Source organism: Anser brachyrhynchus, assembly GCF_964034855.1.
Source record: "Anser brachyrhynchus genome assembly, chromosome: Z".
NCBI lineage: Eukaryota > Metazoa > Chordata > Aves > Anseriformes > Anatidae > Anser > Anser brachyrhynchus.
The window spans coordinates 70,988,088-71,011,138 of NC_137697.1; the positions used below are offsets into that span (position 1 = coordinate 70,988,088).

At 43.7% G+C, this 23,051-nt stretch overlaps 1 protein-coding gene across 1 annotated transcript; it reads right to left on the reverse strand.

Moving 5' to 3' along the window:
• Positions 1 to 3,760: 3,760 nt before the first annotated feature.
• Positions 3,761 to 16,206, reverse strand: LOC308185175 (uncharacterized protein; the record flags this gene model as incomplete). Its single annotated transcript, XM_080572966.1, has 3 exons — positions 3,761 to 5,163; positions 5,454 to 8,481; positions 16,131 to 16,206. The coding sequence occupies 2 exons, from the start codon at positions 16,204 to 16,206 to the stop codon at positions 7,556 to 7,558; spliced, it is 1,002 nt and encodes a 333-aa protein (XP_080429092.1). The 3' UTR covers positions 3,761 to 5,163; positions 5,454 to 7,555.
• Positions 16,207 to 23,051: the final 6,845 nt, after the last annotated feature.

Below are 23,051 nucleotides of genomic sequence, written 5' to 3' on the forward strand. Positions count from 1 at the left end.
GAGAGATGCGAGGAGTTTTCTCTAAGGAAATGTGAACTAAAGAGGTACGGGAACAGTTCTCTTTTTAAAAATAATTTTGAGTACTTTTTTTTTCTCTCTTTTTTTTTTTCTTTTTTCCCAATATAATTAACCATATAATGATTAAAATAAAAAAAGAAAAAAATAAAAAAAATAAATCTGGTATCTTTAAATATCAGTTGATAATCCTTTTTTCAGATAAGTATTTTACCATATGTTGGCAAATAATAATTTTTTTTCAATTTTTTTCTCTTTGCATTCCTGATGTTTAAAGTTGACTGAAAATGAAAGTGTGTATGGAAGTGTGTATTACTTGATTATTTTATTTATTTTTTTTTTTTTTTGGAGAAAATTCATGACAAGCCCAATACATTTAGCTGACTGGCAAAACTGTCAAAAAAAAAAAAAAGGAAATAAATATTTTTTCAATTTACTTTCAACTTCTGTAGCTGAAGGAATAATTTGAACTGCCACTGAACATAAAAATCTGACAAAGCTTATTCTTATCTTCAGTTTTCTTAATCATAAAATGATTTTTTTTTTTTTACATTACAGCAGAAAGCCTAGAGATCAGTGTCCTGAACAAACATATTTTTTATGCTGAAATTCATTCTGTTGCAGCAATTAAGAAAGCTAAACAACACTAGAAATAGACAACAGACTGAAATGTCATACCCACAGCTATAAAACCAGCCAGTGATTGAAAAGAATGGAGTCTGAAATGCTCTCACTCTCAAGCTGGGCTACTATTTGCACCACCCCCCTCATTCTTACTATAAATGTAGCTAATTTCAGAGACAGTATATTACAGGAAACACACCAGTGATCTGCCAACTTCATTTCTATGTGAAGTTTGACATCCTGAGCTTCTACCAAGTTAAGCAAATATGAAAAGCTACAGAGCAGTTTGGAGCATGACAGAACAGTAAGGCGTGCTTTTCCCTTGTGGGAAAGGAATTCGTAGGTGGCTTTGTGCTGTTTCACACATCCCTGAATTAGAGATAATGAGGAAACACGCGGTAGAAACAAAAACTTGAGCAAGCTCGAGATAAAGTAAATTGGCTACAGTGTTAAAGATGAGCTTTGGGCAGCGGCCAATTGCTGGCTGGCTCGAGGTGCGTGCCTGAGGGTCTCTAATCAATTGTATGACAGATTCGGGCATGTGGACAGCGCGTGGGGCTACGGGGAAAGTATATGTAGTGGTGAAAAATGGCAATGAATGTCTCCTGTTTAAGAGCCATCAGGAGTCCCTGTCTTGCATCCCTTCATTCCCTCTTCAGTTTTTCTAAATACCATTAGAGATTTAATGACTGATATAATTATGATATAGTGCTTGTGAAATTCCAGAGCATTAACTTTCCCTGCCAAGTGTAAAATGTGAAAACTGCATCCTTACTATTAAAAGAACAATATACAGAAATAATTAATACTTATTAGACTAGTCACAGTGAAAATATGCATAGGCAGATGCTGAGACTGCAGTGTGCTGCCTTTGGCTTTGCAAAGGGAGTAGTAACTCACTGTTGTGCAAAACCTAGGTTCCTACTGCCACCTTAGGTGGCTGGGATAACCCACTCAGTCTGCAGTTGCATGTAGAAGAGCAAAGGTCTTCTGATGTTCAGCCTCCAAGCAATGGCTACTTTGGAAAAGATTTCTCTTATTAGTTTTATTGCTCAGCTTGGGTCTGTTTAGGTCAGCTGTCCTGGCTGTGTCCCCTCCCAACCACTTGCCCAAGCAATGAGAAACAAAAGGCCTTGAGGCTTTGCAAGCATTATTTAACAATATATAAAATATCAATGCATTATCAGTACGGATTTGGTCATGGACCTTAAACACAGTAAAGTGTGGGCATGAAAAAAACTAACTGTATTTCAGCCAGACACCACAAAAAAACCTTAGTTTTGGTTTTATTTTAGCACCTTGAATGGCACAGAATTGTAATGCTTCAGTGAGCGTGGGATTTGTAGCTTTGCTGCATCTTTTTTGCATTTGACCGTCATACAGAGACAGAACATTTCTTCTCTAAATACAGAAAATTACTCTACCAGTTTACTGCCCCCCAAGGAATTCTTGAGCATCTGAATTTTCAAGGCATTTCAACAGCAAAAGAAGATGAGAGCAATTAGCTAGAAAAAAGGAGAGGCTATTTTAAGGAAAGAAAACAACACCACCCTTACTAAAGAACATCGTTATGTTTGTTTGAAGTTAAAGCCCAATGCTACATTGAACACTAGAATCTGTCATTAAGACTAAAGGAAGACACCAGATGTAAAAGAACATACTATAAATTTTACATGAGATATCAGTCATGTTGATATTAAAATTAGGGTTGGTCTTTAACATTTCACAGAGGAAAAAGAAATGTATGCATGCTTCAGTAACTGAATACTTTTTGAAATCAGTGGTCGTTACAAGATAGGCATAGACTGCCTCTGCAGAGTACTACTTTTGAGAAGAAAAAGGGAGACACTTTATCAGTTTTGTAAGTGTTCTTGTCATTTCAGACACCACAAAGCGTTCAGTCTCTTCACCCTTTTCCTCATTTTCATGAGCTGCATACAGAGCACCACCAAATTTTTCCAATCCACCAAGATATTAAATCACAGAATCATAAAATCATAAAATGACTGGGGTTGGAAGGGACTTTAAAGATCATCTACTTCCAACCCCCCTGCCATAGGCATGGATGCCACCCACTAGATCAGGTTGCTCAGGGCCTCGTCCAACCTGTCCTTGAGCACTTCCAGGGATGGGGCATCCACAGCTTTTCTGGACAACCTGTTCCAGTGCCTCACCACCCTCTGAGTAAAGAATTTCCTCCTAACTTCTAATCTAAATCTCCCCTCTTTTAGTTTAAAGTCATTTCCCCTTGTCCTGTCATTGTCTGCCCAAGCAAAAAGTTGCTCTCCGTCTTTTTTGTAAGCCCCCTTTAAGTACTGAAAAGCTGCAGTGAGGTCACCCCAGAGTCTTCCTTTCTCCAGGCTGAACATCCCCAGATCTCTCAGCCTGTCTTCACGGGAGAAGTGTTCCAGCCCTCTGATCATCTTTGTGGCCCTCCTCTGGACCTGTTCTAACAGCTCCACATCCTTCTTGTCCTGGGGGCCCCAGACCTGGACACAGTATTCCAAGTAGGGCCTCACAAGGACAGAGTAGAGGGCAACAATCACCTCCCGTGCCCAGCTGGCCGCTCTTGTGTTGATGCAGCCCAGGATGCAGTTCACCTGGGCTGCAAGTGCATGCTGGTGGCTCGTATTTAGCTTTTAATCCACCAGAACCCCCAAGTCCTTTTTTGTAAGGCTGTTCTGTTGTGCTTTAACCCGGCTGGCAGCTAAACACCACACAGCCGTTCGTTCACCCTCCCCCCTCCCTCTCTGGGATGGGGGAGAGAAATGGGAAAGTGAAGCCTGTGAGTTGAGATAAAGACAGTTTATTAAGACAGGAATATAACAATAACAATAACAATAATAGTGATAATGATAATAGTATTAATAATAATAATGTGTAAGGAACAAGTGATGCACAATGCAATTGCTCACCACCCGCTGACCAATGTCCAGCCTATCCCCGAGCAGCTGTCCCCCCACCCCGGCCAGCCACCCCTATATATTGTTTAGCATGACGTCAGATGGTATGGAATACCCCTTTGGCCACTTTGGGTCAGCTGTCCTGGGTCTGTCCCCTCCCAGATCCTGCTGCACCCCCAGCCTGCTCGCTGGCAGGACAGAGCGAGAAGCTGAAAAGTCCTTGGCCTGGTGTAAACACTGCTCTGCAACAATTAAAACATCAGCATGTTATCTGCGCTCTTCTCATCCTAATCCAAAACATAGCACCCTACCAGCTACTATGAGGAAAATTAACTCTGTCCTAACTGGAACCAGGACAGATATCCACCCCTTATTCCATACCATTTATGTCATGCTCAGGTTACACTCTTTCCAATACCTTGTAATTAATCACCATTTTCATCTATGATATATAGCAATCATGGTAGTGATGACATACAGTATTATATAATAATTAACATACTACAATTCAGCTCATGGGCTATTCTCACCCAGTATTAAATCCCCTTGAGGTACACACCGGACCTCCCCATTCTTTTGCATTACCCACCAAGTGCATCCAGGTCCCTGAGCAAAAGCAATTCCACGAATGGGTTTGCCTTTTCCTGAGGCAGGAGTAGCCCAGACTGTTTTACCCAGCATGTTTCTTACATGCACTACAGGAACTTTATCCCCTTCTACAGTGCGTAACAGGTTTGATTGTGCAGGTCCAGCTCAGTTGGCAGATCCCCTGGTATTGACTAACCAGGTGGCCTTTGCCAAATGTGTATCCCAATTTTTGAATGTCCCAGCACCCATTGCTTTCAGTGTAGTCTTCAACAGTCCACTGTATCGTTCAACTTTTCCAGAGGCTGGTGCATGATAGGGGATGTGATACACCCACTCAATACCATGTTCTTTGGCCCAAGTGTCTATAAGGTTGTTTCAGAAATGAGTCCCGTTGTCTGACTCAGTTCTCTCTGGGGTGCCATGTCGCCATAGGACTTGCTTTTCAAGGCCCAGGATAGTGTTCCGGGCGGTGGCATGGGGCACAGGATATGTTTCCAGCCATCCGGTGGTTGCTTCCACCATCGTAAGTACGTGGCGCTTGCCGTTGCGGGTTTGAGGGAGTGTGATGTAATCAATCTGCCAGGCCTCTCCATATTTATATTTCAGCCGTTGTCCTCCATACCAAAGAGGCTTTGACCGTTTGGCTTGCTTGATTGCAGCACATGTTTCACAATCATGAATAACCTGTGCTATAGTGTCCATGGTTAGGTCCACCCCACGATCACGAGCCCATCTGTATGTTGCATCTCTACCTTGATGGCCTGAGGTGTCATGGGCCCATCGGGCTATAAATAATTCACCTTTATGTTGCCAGTCCAGGTCCACCTGAGCCACTTCAATCTTAGCAGCCTGATCCACCTGCTGGTTGTTTTGATGTTCTTCAGTAGCCCGATTCTTGGGCACATGAGCATCTACATGGCGTACCTTTACAACCAGATTCTCTACACGGGCAGCAATATCTTGCCACAATGCCGCAGCCCAGATGGGTTTGCCCCTGCGCTGCCAGTTGTTCTGCTTCCATTGCTGTAACCACCTCCACAGGGCATTTGCTACCATCCATGAATCAGTATAGAGATAGAGAACTGGCCACTTTTCTCGTTCAGCAATATCTAAAGCCAGCTGAATGGCTTTCACTTCTGCAAACTGACTCGATTCACCTTCTCCCTCAGCAGCTTCTGCAACTCGTCATGTAGGACTCCATACAGCAGCTTTCCATCTCTGATGCTTTCCCACAATACGACACGACCCGTCAGTGAACAAGGCATATTTCTTCTCATTTTCCGGTAGCTTGTTGTACAGTGGGGCTTCTTCAGCACGGACCACCTCCTCCTCTGATGATATCCCAAAGTATTTGCCTTCTGGCCAGTCCATAATCACCTCCAAGATTCCTGGGCGACTGGGGTTTCCTATTCGAGCCCGCTGAGTAATCAGTGCAACCCACTTGCTCCATGTAGCATCAGTTGCATGATGTGTAGAGGGGACCCTTCCTTTGAACATCCAGCCTAGTACCGGCAGTCGGGGTGCCAGGAGGAGCTGCGCTTCAGTACCGACCACTTCCGAAGCAGATCGAACTCCTTCATATGCTGCCAATATCTCCTTTTCAGTTGGAGTATAGCGGGCCTCAGATCCTCTGTATCCCCGACTCCAAAACCCCAGGGGTCGACCTCGAGTTTCCCCAGGTTCTTTCTGCCAGAGGCTCCAGGTGGGACCATTCTCCCCGGCTGCGGTGTAGAGCACATTCTTTACATCTGATCCTGTTCGGACTGGCCCGAGGGCTACTGCATGAACTATTTCCTGCTTAATTTGTTCAAAGGCTTGTCGTTGCTCAGGGCCCCATTCAAAAGCATTCTTCTTACGGGTTACTTGGTAGAGCGGGTTTACAATCAGACTGTAATTTGGAAAAACCCCACGACACCTAGGAAAGTTTGTGTTTCTTTTTTGCTAGTTGGTGGAGACATAGCTGTTATTTTGTTGATCACATCCATTGGGATTTGACGACGTCCATCTTGCCATTTTATTCCTAAAAACTGGATCTCTCGTGCAGGTCCTTTAACTTTATTCTGTTTTATGGCAAAACCGGCCTTCAGAAGGATTTGGACTATTTTCTTCCCTTTCTTGAAAACTTCTTCTGCAGTGTCACCCCACACAATGATGTCATCGATGTACAGGTACAGGTACAGGTACAGCAGGTGTTCAGGAGCTTCCCCCTGCTCCAGTGCAGACCGGATCAGTCCATGGCAAATGGTAGGGCTATGTTTCCACCCCTGGGGCAGCCGATTCCAAGTATATTGGACTCCCCTCCAAGTGAAAGCAAACTGTGGCCTGCACTATGCTGCTAGAGAGGTGGAGAAAAATGCATTAGCAATATCAGTTGTGGCATACCACTTGGTTGCCTTTGATTCCAGTTCATACTGGAGTTCTAGCATGTCCGGCACTGCAGCACTCAGTGGTGGCGTGACTTCGTTCAGGCCACGATAGTCCACTGTTAGTCTCCACTCACCATTAGACTTTCGCACTGGCCATATGGGACTATTAAAAGGTGAATGAGTCTTGCTGATCACTCCTTGGCTCTCCAGTTGACGAATTAGCTTATGGATGGGACTCAGGGAGTCTCAGCTGGTGCGATATTGCCGCCGGTGCACAGTTGTGGTAGCGATCGGCACTTGCTGTTCTTCAACCCTCAGCAACCCCACAACAGAAGGGTCCTCTGAGAGACCGGGCAAGGTAGACAACTGTTTAATGTCCTCTGTCTCCAAGGCAGCTATGCCAAAAGCCCAGCGGAACCCTTTTGGGTCCTTGAAATATCCTCTTCTAAGATAGTCTATGCCAAGGATGCACGGAGCATCTGGGCCAGTCACAATACGGTGCTTTTGCCACTCATTACCGGTTAGACTCACTTCAGCCTCCAATACAGTTAACTGCTGGGATCCCCCCGTCACACCATAAATACAGATGGGCTCTGGCCCTTTATAGCTTGATGGCATTAGAGTACATTGTGCACCGGTGTCTACTAAAGCCTTATACTTCTGTGCGTCTGACGTGCCAAGCCATCGAATCCACACAGTCCAATAAACTTGATTGTCCCTTTCCTCCCCCTGGCTGGAGGCAGGGCCCCTCTAGTCCTGGTCAGAATCTTTGTTTCCGTGTTTAAAGGACTGCCTGCTGGAAGTTGGAGCAGCAAACTTTTCAGAAAACCCCTTTTTCTCAATTGTTTTCTTTTGCAATTCACGTACCCGTGCCTCTAGGGTCGCAGTAGATTTTCCATCCCATTTTCTCATGTCCTCTCCATGGTCACGTAGGTAAAACCACAGGGTGGCGCGGGGTGTGTGCCCACCATATTGTCTTCCTTGCACAGATGAACGTTTACCCCTAATAGCTGAGACACTGGTTTGTACAGGTGGGGAGGAAAATAAACTCCCTTTAAGTTAGTGGACCTCTTCAAACAGTTTCCCCACAGTATTCTCCTTTAGCTGGTGGACACTGGTTCGTTCAGGTGGAGGGGAAGATAAATTCTCTTTAAGTTGGTGGACCTCTTCAGAAAGTTTCTCCAAAGTATTCTCTTTTAGCTGGTGGAACTCTTCAGAGTGTTTCTCCACAGCCGAGACACAGGCCTGTAGGGAAGAGGAGAGATTTCCTTCGTACTGCCGGAGTATTTTAGCCACTTCATTCACTGTGGGTTCCTCCTCTTCTTTCCAGGTTAGTATTGCCAATGAGCTGGCATATGATGATGGTGCACTCCGTACAAACTTCCGCCACATGGGTCGTGTACACTGGACTTCATCTGGATCTGTGGATGTTTGTGCGTCGTCTAGGTCCTTATAAATTACTTCCCGTATGGCTAATTCCCTCAGGTACTGAATTCCCTTCTCCATGGTGGTCCATTTGCCTGGTAGACATACAAGTTCTTCCTTGAAGGGATACCTTTCCTGCACAGCTGACAGGAGATGCCTCCAGAGGCTGCGAGATCGTGCTCCATCTCCAATTGCTTTGTCAATGCATGCGTCCCTAGCAAGGGATCCCAGCCGCCTGGCTTCCTTGCCCTCTAATTCCACACAATTGGCTCCGGTGTCCCAGCACCGGAGCAGCCAGGTGACAAGCTGCTCACCTACACAGCGACCAAAATCTTTTCGCACATCTCGTAGCTCACGCTGGTATAGGGTTCGGGTAGTTACTGTTGATTTTTCGACATCCTCATCCTCATCTTCATCCTCCTGCACCTTTGATGGCCCAGCCTCGTCTTCTCTATGCCCAGACTTAGCAGAAGACTGTCTGCGTTCTAAACGACCTGAGTCTCTATACCATTTTTTCACCTTGTCTACAGGGGCAGCTTGCACTGCTGCAGCTCGTTTCTCTGACCCAGCCACAGGAATGGGAGCAGCTGCAGGAGCTGGAGCTGCTGCAGGGGCTGGAGTGGCTGCGGGAGCTGGAGCTGGAACGGCTGCAGGGTCTGTCGCTAGGTTGCTAGTAGCATCAATTGCAGCTCGATAGGCACAAGCCAGACCCCAGCACGCTACAGTGATTTGTGTCACTTTGGAACTGCCAGAGTCATGACACCTTTTTTTCAAGCATTCTGCCAGCTTTTTAGGATTTTGCAGTTGTTCAGGGGTGAATGTCCAAAACACTGGAGGTGACCACTGCTCTAGAAACCTGCCCATATCCTCCCACACTCCCTGCCACTCGCAACTATCCTGCCTCAAGACAGATCTCCGGATGAGATTCCTAAGTAGTTGTTTAACCCTCAACAAAACCTGAAGTGCATTCAGGAGACATAACAACAAGAACATACTGGTCCGAGTATCCCAAGGATATTCAATATCTCGGAGAACCACCGTAACTAGCTCGGGGGATAAGAGGGTGGTGAAGGAGAAAGGGAGAGTGAACAGGTAGGGAAACATGTCTTCCCCTGTCCCCTTCACAGATTGGCTCCCTAACGAAAGCAGGCAATAGGTGTAATTGCTAATAGTTTCCGAGATATGGTTTCCAAAGTATAGAGTCGACATCAGTGCTGAGTACAAATACCAGGTTAGAGTTGTGACCAGATATTTCATCATTTCATAAGCCATTGTTACACCGCACAGTACCATAACAATCTTAAACCAGGGCCCGGAAAGGATAAACAGTGCAACAGGGAGCACATACAGAAAGTAATGCGCTATAAAACTCAATTTGGAAAACAGGCAAAGCAGACTGGAGATTAAGGCAATCAACATCGTGACTAGCAACTATTAAGCAGGTCCAATACTTATACCAATTTTAGTTTAACACACTCAGGTCAAATCTGTCGATATCTCAACCCTTTGAGCCCCACGTTGGGCGCCATAAGGACTGTTGTGGTTTAACCCGGCTGGCAGCTAAACACCACACAGCCGTTCGCTCACCCTCCCCCCTCCCTCTCTGGGATGGGGGAGAGAAACAGGAAAGTGAAGCCTGTGAGTTGAGATAAAGACAGTTTATTAAGACAGGAATATAATAATAACAATAGTGATAATGATAATAGTATTAATAATAATAATGTGTAAGAAACAAGTGATGCACAATGCAATTGCTCACCACCCGCTGACCAATGCCCAGCCTATCCCCGAGCAGCCCGCCCCCCCACCCCGGCCAGCCACCCCTATATATTGTTTAGCATGACGTCAGATGGTATGGAATACCCCTTTGGCCAGTTTGGGTCAGCTGTCCTGGGTCTGTCCGCTCCCAGCTCCTGCTGCACCCCTAGCCTGCTCGCTGGCAGGACAGAGCGAGAAGCTGAAAAGTCCTTGGCCTGGTGTAAACACCGCTCTGCAACAATTAAAACATCAGCATGTTATCTGCGCTCTTCTCATCCTAATCCAAAACATAGCACCCTACCAGCTACTATGAGGAAAATTAACTCTGTCCTAACTGGAACCAGGACATGTTCTCAATGAGTTCTCCCAGTCTGTAATGCTGTCTGGGATTATCCTGGCCTAGGTGCAGCACCTTGCACTTATACTTGTTGAACATCATTCAGTTCACATGGGCCCACTTCTCAAGCTTGTCCAGGTTCCTTTGGATGGCATCCCTTCCTTCTGTTGTCTACACCACTTAACTTGGTATCCTCTGCAAACTTGCTGAGGGTGCACTCGATCCCATTATGTCGTTGACAAAGATATTAAACAGACTCCTGTGGGACACCACTCATCACTGACCTCTAGCTGGACACAGAACCATTGACCACCACTCTCTTGGGTGCAACCTTCAAGCCAATTCCTTATCCACTGAATAGTCCACTTCTGATCCATATCGCTCCAATCTGGAGATCAGGATGTCATGTGGGACCATGTCAAAGGCATTACAGAAGTTCAGGTAGATATCTGTCAGTCTTCCCTTGTCAACTGATGCAGTCACAGAAGGTGACCAGATTGGTCAGGCATGACTTGCCCTTGGTGAAGCCATGCTGTCTCAGATCCCCTCCTTGTCCTGCATGTGTATTGACATTGCTTCCAGGAGGATCAGTTTCACAATCTTGCCAGGCACAGAGGTGAAGCTCACCTGCCTGTAGTTCCCCAGGTCTTCCTTTCTACCCCTTTCAAAAATGCTAGTGATATTTCCCCTTTTCCAGTCACCAGAGAATTTGCCAGATTGCCAGGACTTTTCAAATATGATGGAGAGAGGCTTGGCAACTCCATCAGCAAGTTTCCTCAGGACCCTGGAATGCATGACATTGGGCACCATAGGCTTCTACCTCTTCAAGTTCATCAGGGGGTCTCGAAGCTGCTCTTTGCTTACAGTGGGTGGGACTTTGCTCCCCCAGCTTCCATCTACAGGTTCAGGGATTCAAGAGACGTGGGTAGCCTGGCTGTCAGTGAAGACTGAGGCAAAGAACTTGTTGGGTACCTCAGCCTTCTCCATGTCTGTTACCGGTTTGCCCTTGTTTATCAGAGAGGGAACACTCTCCTTGCCCTTTATTTTCTGGCCAATGCACCTCTAGAATTCCTTCTTTTTATTTTGTGCGTCCCTTGCAAAGCTCAGTTCCATCTGTGCCTTGGCTTTCCTGATCGCATTCCTAAATATCCAGGCAGCATCCCTGTATTCTTCCCAGGCCACGTGTCCCTCCATCTCCCAGTCAATCCCTTGATCCCTCTAGCATCTTTCCAAAGGACATAAAGTCCCTTTTGGTATTTTGAAGTCTTTGTTGCAGCAAAATTTGATCCTACATGAAAAAGGAGGAATGGCTGATAGTCTTTAGGACCCACCAGGCTTGATAGCCTTTTTGTGATATTGCAAATGTTGGCCCCCAGCAGGCAGCAAACCTTTCTGGAGAGACATCTGCACGGCAGATGGATGTCTCAGTGCCTCTCAGAGATAAGTCTCCAATTACTAACACCCTTTGTGCCTTTTTTTTGTGGCATTGGTTCTGGTGCAAGTGGGAGACTGTGCCAAATTTTTATGGTTGCCCTTTCTGAGATCTTTACCATCACTCACAGTCACCCCTCTCCAGACCTAGAACATCATATCTGTTGTGCAAGGGGCACTTCAGGGACAAGGGAGAGACTCCTCCTGCTCTGAGCAGAGAAAAAATTCCATTCTCCCTTGTCCTCTGAGTCTTTCAAGTTTTTCAGTTCAGAGCTGGAAGCTTGTTTACTTTTCCCTTGCCAGGACCTAAGGCAGGGCTGTTGCGTGGCTCATGTCAGCGCATAATACCATTTGTCAATCTCCCACTTGGATTTCTGGATGTTACATTGCCTGGTGCGCTTCTCTCATAACATAGCTACCTATTTGAAAAGTTCATCCAGCTGGGCACACTTACACCCATGACACCCACTTCTGCTTTCAGGACCTATGGGGACTTCCAGATTCTGGAGCACCCTGGAACTGAGGGTTTGGGCAGCTCTTTTGATCCTGGGGAGGTCTGTTTTGGTATAAGCATCCACCTGGGGAGGTTGTGGCCCCCCTGTCTGGGTTTCTGCCTCAGCCTGGCAGGCTGAAATGACAATTTCAGTTACAGTATTTGTATTAGTGTTAAACGGTTAGTCAGGAAAAATAGGTCAAGGTCAAAAGTACACACTCCACTTGCTTCTAGATTCTGTAAAACCTCTGAATAAGTCTTCTGAAATCTTCCTAAAATGTGAATCATTGAACACCAGGATTGTTTTAATTATACATCTTAACAGCTAGATGCCATTGCCAGTATGTATAGTCCCTCCCCAGGGAAAAAAAAAAAAAAAAAGGTAAATGCTTGTGGTCATCAGTTGTACAGACACAGTTCACAGTTAAGACACAAATCTGATTCACAGTACTTGTCTAATTGTGAGAAGTGAGCAGTTAAGGCAAGTAACACATAAAACAGCATTGAGAGGGTGATGTGAATCAGTCACAGCTTGGCAAAGAGAGATGACTGCTCACTGGGAAATTAATAAAAAAAAAGAAGAAAAGAAAGGGAAGAAAGACATATGATAGCCTTTTCATCTCATTCATGAAAAATGTTGTAGTTGCATTGAATAAAAATTTTCTAAGACTTTTTCAGATGGGTCCCAGTGCTATTTACTGTGAGAAAAAAATGTTTGTGCTTCTGAAAAATACTAATTTTAATAAACTGAATATTAAATAAACACTGCAATCATTTTGGCAAAGAACAATGTGAAATGTAGTACAGAATGTCCTACACAGTGCATAAATTTTACTCTATCCTGCTAATATCAGGTTTTCCCATGGTGTAGAAAGTCTGAGTACATTATGCAATGAGAAACATCATAAGAAAGACAAGTTATAGTTTCTTCAAATGTACGGTTACTCAGAATTATTTAGCTGTGCAAATTTCAGTCCCAGTTTGGAGCTGGGTATTGCTGATGACAAATAATATTAAAATTACATTCTACATCTGAATATAGGTCAATTTTTCAGCCCATAAAACAATTGTGATCTGCCAGATTGCTGATAGTCTGTACAATATATAGATGTGCCCCACTAATACAAATATGTCAGTCCCAAATAACTTTCAATAATTATTAATTATGCTTATAACCACTTATGTTATAAACAAAGTATATTTGCAATTAATTATTAATATTAACTTAAATACTTGAGATTAGATTGATGTCTTAAAATATTTTATTCTTTTCATAGGTCAGCTTTGTTTTATGGTTTGCAAATATAATTCATTTGTTTCTTACTACTAGACCGAGGACTGAGATTGTAACTTTGAATATAAAGTAACATCTGCAGTGGAAAGTAGAACTACAGATATATCACAATTTGCAGAAAACCTGAAGCTCTCTAAGCATGAAACCTATCTGTTCTAGGTAGCATAAAGCTGAGTTGTAATTAAGATGTTTTTACACCATAGCAATCTCTTGGGTGATTCAGAGTTATGCTTTTGGAATTTTTTTGTCTAAAAGGTTGTTAAAAAAAATTACTAAGGAGTAGTTTAAAATTTTCAAACTTTCAAATCCAAACTATATAAAAGTAAACTGAATAATGTTGTTTTCAGTTAAAAAGATAAGTAAATTACTTTTCTTCAATGAAGCAAAAGAAATGTAATAATTTCAAACATCAAAAATTTGTTATTTAGTCTTTATTGACATTTCATTGCTGTTGACATGAATAGGAAAATGAAACTGGAATTCATGAATTTTGTTTTAGGGGAAAAAAAGAAGCTATCTGCTTTATCTTATAGGTAGAAATTTTTAGAATGAGACTTTTTTAAGAGAATTGGTAAGTCTCTGGAGGTAAAAGTCACAGAAGACAAGCTTATTCTAAATGAAATATGGTTTTTTGTTTCTTCATTTTCTAAGGAGTTATGAAAAGCTAGCTGGATCACAAATTTAATAACATGTCTTAAGATCTTTATTACGAAGTTGTAAATTAGCTTCTTTTTGTATCTCAGGGTGTTTCCTTCTCTTTTCAAGCCCCAAAACTGATTTAAAGCAATCAATAAAAAACAAAAATAAAGACCCAATGTCAACCAGGGAAGTGTTTCTAACGTCGCTTACTCTCGCTCCTAATTAGTTGGTATGAGAAATTTAATGCAGAGGAATTAAAAAGCAAACAGAGAAGGTGGAGTGCAGATACTTTCACTAGAAATACCCATTTGATAAATATTCATGCAATAAACTCTGTGTAATACTAAACCTGTACCCACCTCCTGTTGCTGCAGAACAGCAAGTGGGAGGGTATGCTGCATCACTATGTCAGCTGTTGATGTAACAAAGTCTAATTAGAAAACTTGTTAGTATCCCCAGGAGATCTTCTGAAGAAGTCAAAAAGGAGATGAACAACATTCAGATATCAACCAGATAATCTGACTCAGTTGAGTATGCATGACAAAAACATCCACATCATGCAGGTGTATGTGGGAGTGATTGACGATGGTATTTCAGTGCATTTGAAGGACAGCATGTCAACAATAATAGGGTCAGGGAAACATATGTCCTTGCTACAGCCTAAAGTTCCCGATTTTAAAAATGCCATGCTTGCTTTCTTCACCTGATTGAGGGTGACCTTGAACACTACAGACAATACAGTAAAAATGTTTTTGCCAACTATATGATTGAGATCATTAGCAAGACAAAAAATAAAATATAGGAACTGCCACATTGGATCAGATGAATGTTTCATCAAGTCCAGTGTCATGTCCATATCAGTAGCCTGTTCCAGATCCTTTACAGGAAAGCAAGATAAAACATGCTGTTGGAAAGCTGTGAAGTGACTCTTACACAAGGAAAATGTGGCAGATATCTTTACTGCCTCTCTCAAATAGAAAAATAAGGAACACATCCTTGGTATTTAGCTTTATAGCACTTGAAGCAGAAGAGGATGAAGCTTAATCCCCTGGGAAGATCAGTATTATGTGATCAGCACAAGGGGGAAGAGGCAGGGAAGAGGCAGAAAAGGGAAAAGTTTTCACTGTACATAGTTTATCTGGCATAGGTACTTAAATTTAGGACTTTCAAATGACTTTCCTTGATATTGCTGGCTTGTTTCTCTACTTTTAAATGAGATCAATGGTATTGGTCTTCCTCAGAAGATTGAAATAAGACTTAAATATTTAAAGATGTTAAAGTTCACAAATGCTTTTACTAATAGGAAAAATAAATAAAAATAAATAATAAATAAAAAATAAAGTAAAAATTAAAGTTAAAATAAAAATTAAAATTAAAAAGTTAAAATTAAAATTAAAATTAATTTTAAAAAAGGTTAGAAAAAAGTACCTTAAGAGCACCTTATGGTGCCTTAAGAGATCTCACAGCACATGTTACTGGGGACATTTGTTATATTTTGTAAAGAAATTAAATTTACTTTCTAGGTGTATGGTAAAATTCTTCAGAATATTTTATTCTTGTAACTGCAAATGTCCATCCTTCTCCATAAATATCTACCTCTTTGTAAAATTCCAGCACCGATTTAGTCCTTAAGATAAGCAAAATCACAAGTGGATGGCGTAACTGCTCACTCAGAGCTGTAAGTCAAGCCTGTTCTGGTCATGTGAACTCACACACACACACACACACAAACCCTCACAAGACAAAATGCATAAGTAAATGTTCACTGTAGTATGTTCTAAAGGCCAATGTTTTAAATGAATAGTCATACAGATGCCTGACTTCAAGAGTTTAGAAGACAGTTTTCAAAGAAGATAGAGTTTGTGCTATTTGCTTGAGCCCCCTTCGGGTGCTGCAGGTTGGATACTCAGAGGGGTAATCATCTAGAATTATAAGTGTTCTTGAAAGTCTTAGCTTTCCAGATCATACCTTTTCTCAGCCCCCTTGTATAGTAGACTATCAAAGCTGTTTCTCAGAGTGAAACGACTGAAATGGTACTTTAAATCAACTGACATAGTGCTTACAAATCTACCGTCCGAGCTAAAAGTAGGTCTATCTAAAGCAATAGCAAATTTCCAACTAACTTTACTTGGAATTAGTATGTGGGGTTTTTTTGTTGTTGTTGTGTGTGTGTGTGTGATTTTTGTTTGTTTGTTTGTTTTTCAGTGTTCATGTACCCAAATATTAATGACAATAAGCTTTTAAATTCAGCATTTACCTTGTTTTCTATTAAGTACAAGTTCAATTCTGCAGTAAGGTGAATAGTTCTTGGTCATAAAATTAGTTCCATTCATCCTGGTATTAGTAGAATAAATGAAAAACAAAACAAAACAAAAAACCCTCTACAGCATACATTAAGTTTTTTAATAGTGAGAAATTTCAAACCATCTGATCTTCATCACTCTTGTTAAAACTTATTTAAAGCAATGAAACAAGGTTACTCTCAGCACTAACTTTTACTTAAGATTATGCTGCTTCTTCCCTGCAATATATTTGTAAAATTATAATAGACAGTCAAGATTTAACTCGTTTCAAAGAAAATGTATACCATTTTATTGCTTATATTCAAAGAAAATTCTGCACTGCAGATGACAATTATAGAAGCTGTTGTCAACTCTGTTTTTTCTAGTACAAGATCTATAATGCCAGGTAATGGATCTTTTATAACCTGTCCTGGAAAGCAAAGTACAATACACTTTAAAAATCCTTGCAACTGCACACTGGATCTGGGACAGCCTATCTGCTGCCAGCTGTCATCCATACATCCATACATCCTTATGTATGGATACTGGACCTACATCTGTGTGCCCTGTTGTAATTCATTCTGTAACAGATGGATTTATCCGGTTGTCCTTCTGTACCTTCTAGCTTATTGGCAGTACTCGGGAAACAAAAGCCAGATGCTTTCCCTGTGTAGTTAATAATTATCCAGTGACAGGGAATTCAGGAGCAGTGAAATCTGCTCTCCTGCAAGGAGGGGTAGGACGTGCTTCCCCCACCTCAGTTCTCTGTGGGTCTGCCATGGACTGAAGTCCCAAAGAACAGCTCCAAGGCTGAGAAGTTGCCAACACCAACAATAGATGGTTTTGACTAGTCTGACTTTCCTTTATTAATTATTCTTCTTTTAATCAGAGCTTATTGAACAACTTTTATTTATTTATTTATTTATTTATTTATTTATTTAATAAAGAGTTCATAATTCCAAATTTAGGATTACCATCCCAGCTGTGTTTTTCAGGTAACTTGGTATTACACTTAAAATGTCCTTCAGTATAAAAAGATTCAATTTTCTAGGTAAAAAAAATACAGAATTGTTCCAGAAGAAAACCAAGGTATCAAAATACACAACGCTTTGATTTGCTAATACTCCCAAATACTTTTACAATTTCTGCTCCTGGTTTGGACCACAACTTCCATGATGCCCTAAAAAGTCATGATGACAAGAGTCACCAATGGTAGAATATATTTTTTAAGATGTAGTTTGACTTCAACATTAATTACTTTTGTTTTGCTGCCTGGACTCCTATGTTCCTCTTTGCCATAAGAAGTGATGCCAATATATGTGTGCCAAACAAATTTCCACACATCTATTGATAAATACAACACACTTTTTTTTTTTTCTATCAAAGCAGACAATTCTCATGACAATGAAATTTTACTAAATTGACTGAGAAATTCAGCCAACTTAAAAAAAGGTCTTTTCAATACAGACCAGAAGAGTCCAGTTTCTTGAAGCCAGCAAAATTGTTTGCTTCCTCTGAAGTAATTGACATCAAGTCAGTATGCCAATGTGTTGAGCCGGAGAGCTTTTCTATGTCGGGCACTGCCAGCTTCTCAGCTGGCCACTGCGGACATGTCAGGTCTCTCGCTCATCTCTGTTTAGTTCCTATGTCTCATCTCACAGACTCACACTCAAGACTTAGTTTGCAGGCATTTGCTAGGCACAGCTGTGCCCTTCCTCTGACTTTATCCTCTCCAAAGATCCTGCGTATGCTTTCTTGCAGGCGAAAAGAAAGTGAATGTCAAGCCAATAAATTTTTCATAAGATGGTGTCATACTGAAGGTTTCTTGGCAATCTACCACCTGAGGGCCTTCCTCCAACATGAGACGAGATGCCACTCAGAAGTAAGTGTGTTGAAGTACAATTCAGCACAGACATCCTTCACACACATTCCCCACACACGTGCATTTCCTCCAGCTTTAAACACGATATGAATAGGCCCAACCAACCACATCATAACTAATCTTAACAACTCATGAGTGATAGCAGTAAGGTTGACATGCAATCTTAACTGAAATTAGTGCTTGCATGGCTGAAAATGCCCATACAATAGTTCCAGAAAAGAATTTTGTATAGTTGAATACACGTGTACAACATGACAAACAACACTGATATGAGCAAAGAAACTTCACAGACAACTCTCAAACATGTAACGTTATAACCATCATTCCCTAGCTAACAGGCAGTCTGACCCTACTGTCTCTGTTGCATTTGCCTCTTGGTTTGAGTGTAAGAGTTGGTTTGAGTGAATTTGAATCACAATAACAGAACCAATCTGATTTACACAAGACATAGTAAGTGTTCTTGACAGAAAGGAAAACGAAGAAATGGGTGGACGTATCATCCGGCCTGCTGTGTGGACCTCCTCTGTCAGACGTCAGATAGGGTGGGAAATCAGACAGGGACATCTGCCACCAGTGCAACAACAGTGTTAGCTGGTGTGAATGGGCTCAGAGCTCATGTCATGGTGGCCACATTCACAGAATGGCTGCACGGGGAGACTGCAAAGCCCTTTTTTGATCTTCCTTTCTCCTTGTCCTGGTTTCAGCTGAGACAGAGTTAATTTTCCTCCTATTGGCTGCTATGGTGCTGCGTTTTGGATTCAGGATGAGAACAATGATGATAGGGCACCCATGTTTCTAGTTGTTGCAGAGCAGTGCTCACACAAAGCCAAGGCCTTTCCAGCTTCTCGTGCTGCCCCACCAGTGAGGAGGCTGGGGGTGCACAGGGAGCTGGGAGGGGACACAGCTAGGACAACTGACCCCAGCTGGCCAAAGGGATGTCCCATAGCATGTGGTGTCATTGGCACAATAAAACTGGGGGGGTTGGCCAATTTGGGGAGCCACTACTCGGGGGTGGGTTGGGCATTGGTCAACGGGTGGTACCCATTGTGCGTTTGCTTTGTTTTTCCTTTTGTCATTACTGTGTTTCTTCATTATGTTTCTTTTTTTCTTTTTCTTTCCTGTTTTTCCTTTCTTATTAAACTGTTTATCTCAACCCATGTGTTCTTACACTTTTCAGTTTTTCCCCCATCTCACTGTGGGAAGGGGAAGAAGGAGTGAGCGCATGGCTGTGTAGTGTTCAGCTGTCTGCTATGTTAAACTACAACACATCCTCCCTAAGATTTTCTTCTTGCCTAAGCAGAGCAAACCTTTGTTTGCAGAGCAAACTGGACCTTATTGAAGACATTCACACAATCATTATTTTCCTAGAAACAAATAGTTTTGATAATATCAGATAACAGGGAGTTTAATATTTAAAAGAGAATACAAGCTCCAAGGAATGACAGGCATCCAGTACTTGGCACGTAGAGGTGCGTCCAGCATGCAGAAAAGTCAGACCTAGATTTCTTTATTTGCTGCAACATATCACCTGATAAATACCCAGGTACTTTATTTCCAGACTTTGTTTTCCTCTCTCTGAATTACTTCTCATGTTTTGTTAATATTTGTAAACTACTTCTATAAACCTAAGACTAAAGTAAAACATAAAGAACACTTCTCACTCTTTAGGGAAAAAAAAATAAATAAGGTTCATGCTTGTAGGTTTGCAGCATTTTTATGCTGTACAGTTATTCATTGTGCTTTATTTCCAGAGCTGCAGACTACAATATCATCCAGGGACAAACATGCCCTTCATCTATATCTAAAATTCCCTGGGCGCTCTTATTGAATCGTTGCTCAGTGCTACTCCAAAAGTATTTAGAGTGAAGTGTTCTCTGCTTCACATTTTTGTTCATTTGTTTGTTTTTCCTTTCTGGAAAATATGTTTTATTTTGCAAATCTATATTTGTAGTAATTTTTTAAGGAAATTGGATGCAAAGTGAAGGTCAGATGACAACTTATGTGCTTGCACTGACAGCTATTGGTTCTCGTACATGGCAGCAGCATAACAAATCCTCAGCTGACTAAAATAGCAAAGCCTCAGGCCATGGGATGTCACTTAGTTTCTTTGCAGTCCAGGCATTCTAAGCAAGTGCCTTAGTAAAGCAAAAATGTTGGCCAGGGTGCTACATTCAACATGCCACATTTCCAGCCATGCCATGAGAACTACAAGGAGGGTATCCAGATTTTCCAAGAAAAGACCCTTATTTATCAAAAGGATCATGTCACTGCCCACCACTTCTAAGTTATTAACTTCTGTTTAGAGTCTAAAATCTCCTTGCAGTCCAGTGAGGATGAGAAAGATGTTTTCAACTGAGTAGGCACTGTTACAAAATACTTGACACTTTAGAAAGCACATTAAGAGTCCAGATGTATGAACGTTGCCCGAAGAATGTGCTGTCTCGTCTACAGAAGAGAAAACAGAACTATGGGAAATGCAGTACATTTTAGCACAGAAAAGAAGACAGAGTTGCATGAACGCAGCAGCTGCCATTGACAAGATGGATACAGTAGAGTATTAATTTCTACCAAATTCAATGGAAAAGCATGCTGTGGAGAAAGATGTGCGACCAGGAGCGCGGCAAACAGGGCCGGCAAACAGGGAGTGACGCGGCAGTTAGCGAGGCAGTTAGCGCGGGCAGGGTGGGCAGGAAGGGCGGAGCGCTCACACCCGCCCATAGGGACAACTCCTCCAACGGCACTCTCCCGTCAGCTGGGCTGCAATGGTCTCCACCAGGCACGGTGCCTTCTCTAGGAAGTCAGTACACACCCAGACCGACTGCCCGCCCAAACATGCGGCAGTTCAGGTCTCCGGGTGCGGGGAGTGTCTGAGCCTCTTGCTTCCATCGGCGGGAGGCAGAGAGACTGCTTGCGTGAGGTGCGAGCAGGTGGACGACCTGGTCCGCATGGTGGCGGAGCTCAAGGAGGAGGTGCAGAGGTTGAGGGATATCAGGGAGTGCGAGCGGGAGATAGACTGGTGGAGCAACTCCCTGCAGGACCGGAGGGAAAGGGACCAGGGTGAGACGCCCCAAAGGGGGGTGGACCCCCTGCCCTGTCGCCATCGGGCAGAGGGAGGGGACCTGCGAGTTGAGGAGGAATGGAGACAGGTCCCTGCTCGACCTCGCAGGAGATGCCCTCCCCTTCCGGTGCCGCCTTCCCAGGTGCCCTTGAACAATAGGTTTGAGGCCCTGGAGCTGGAGAGACCGGTGGGTGAGGATGAGGTAGGAAGCCTACCCAGGAGGATGCCTGAGGTGAGGAAGTTGACTCCACGCCTCAGGACTGCCTCCACCAAGAAAGAAAGAAGGGTGATTGTTGTGGGCGACTCCCTCCTCAGGGGAACGGAGGGCCCTATTTGTCGGCCTGACCCCACACATAGGGAAGTCTGCTGCCTCCCTGGGGCCAGGGTCAGAGACATTACCAGGAAGCTTCCAAACCTGGTTCGCCCCTCTGACTATTACCCGCTTTTGATAGTCCAGGCTGGCAGTGACAATGTTGAAAAGAGAAGCCTCAAGGCTATCAAACAGGACTATAGGGGGCTGGGACGATTGGTGGAGGGAGCGGGAGTGCAGGTGGTGTTTTCGTCCATCCCTGCGGGGGAAGGGAGAGGCATGGAGAGGACATGGAAAGCTCGCGTGGTTAATAGGTGGCTCAGAGGCTGGCGCCAGCACAGAAATTTTGGGTTTTTTCACCATGGGGAGCTTTACTCGGCACCCGGCCTGATGGCCCCAGACGGGTCCCTATCTCCAAGGGGAAAATGGATCCTAGGCCAGGAGCTGGCGGGACTCATAGAGAGCACTTTAAACTAGGTAAGAAGGGGCACGGGGCTCAAACAAGGCTTGTTGGAGCTGTGCTGGGGGAAACAATGGCTAGGCCGGGGAAGAACGCGATGGCCCAACTGAAGTGCATCTACACTAATGCACGCAGCATGGGTAACAAACAGGAGGAGCTGGAAGCCATCGTGCAGCAGGCAGGCTACGACTTGGTTGCCATCACGGAGACGTGGTGGGACCGCTCCCACGACTGGAGTGCTGCAATGCCTGGCTATCAGCTCTTCAGGAGGGACAGGCAGCACAGAGGGGGTGGTGGCGTGGCTCTCTACATTAGAGAATCTTTTGATGTTGGTGTTATGGAACTCCAGGCTGGGAATGATAAGGTTGAATCCCTGTGGGTTAGGATCCGCGGGAAGGCCAGCAACGCTAGCTTCCTGGTCGGGGTCTGTTATAGACCGCCGAACCAGGATGAGGAGACGGATGAGGAGTTTTATAGGCAACTGACAGAAGTTGCAAAATCGTCGGCGCTTGTCCTCGTGGGGGACTTCAACTACCCGGACATATCCTGGAAACACAACACGGCACAGAGAAAGCAGTCTAGGAGGTTTCTGGAGAGCGTGGGAGATAGCTTCCTGACGCAGCTGGTCAGTGAACCTACCAGGGGTGGTGCCCCGCTAGACCTTCTCTTCACAAACAGAGAAGGACTGGTGGGAGATGTGGCGGTCGGAAACTGTCTCGGGCAGAGTGACCACGAAATGGTAGAGTTCTCTATTCTTGGCGAGGCCAGGAAGGGGACCAGTAAAACTGCTGTATTGGACTTCCGGAGGGCTGACTTTGAGCTGTTCAGGACGCTGGTTGGCCAAGTCCCTTGGGAGGAGGTTCTGAAGGGCAGAGGAGTCCAGGAAGGCTGGGCGCTCCTCAAGAAGGAAATCGTGATGGCACAGGAGCGGTCCGTCCCCACGTGTCCAAAGACGAGCCGGCGTGGAAGAAGACCGGCCTGGCTCAACAGAGAGTTGCGGCTTGTGCTTACCAGAAAAAAGAGGGTTTATAATCTTTGGAAAAAAGGGCGGGCCACTGAGGAGGACTACAAGGATGTAGCGAGGCTGTGCAGGGAGAAAATTAGAAAGGCCAAAGCTCATCTGGAGCTCAACCTGGCTACTGCCGTTAAAGACAACAAAAAATCCTTTTACAAATACATCAACGCG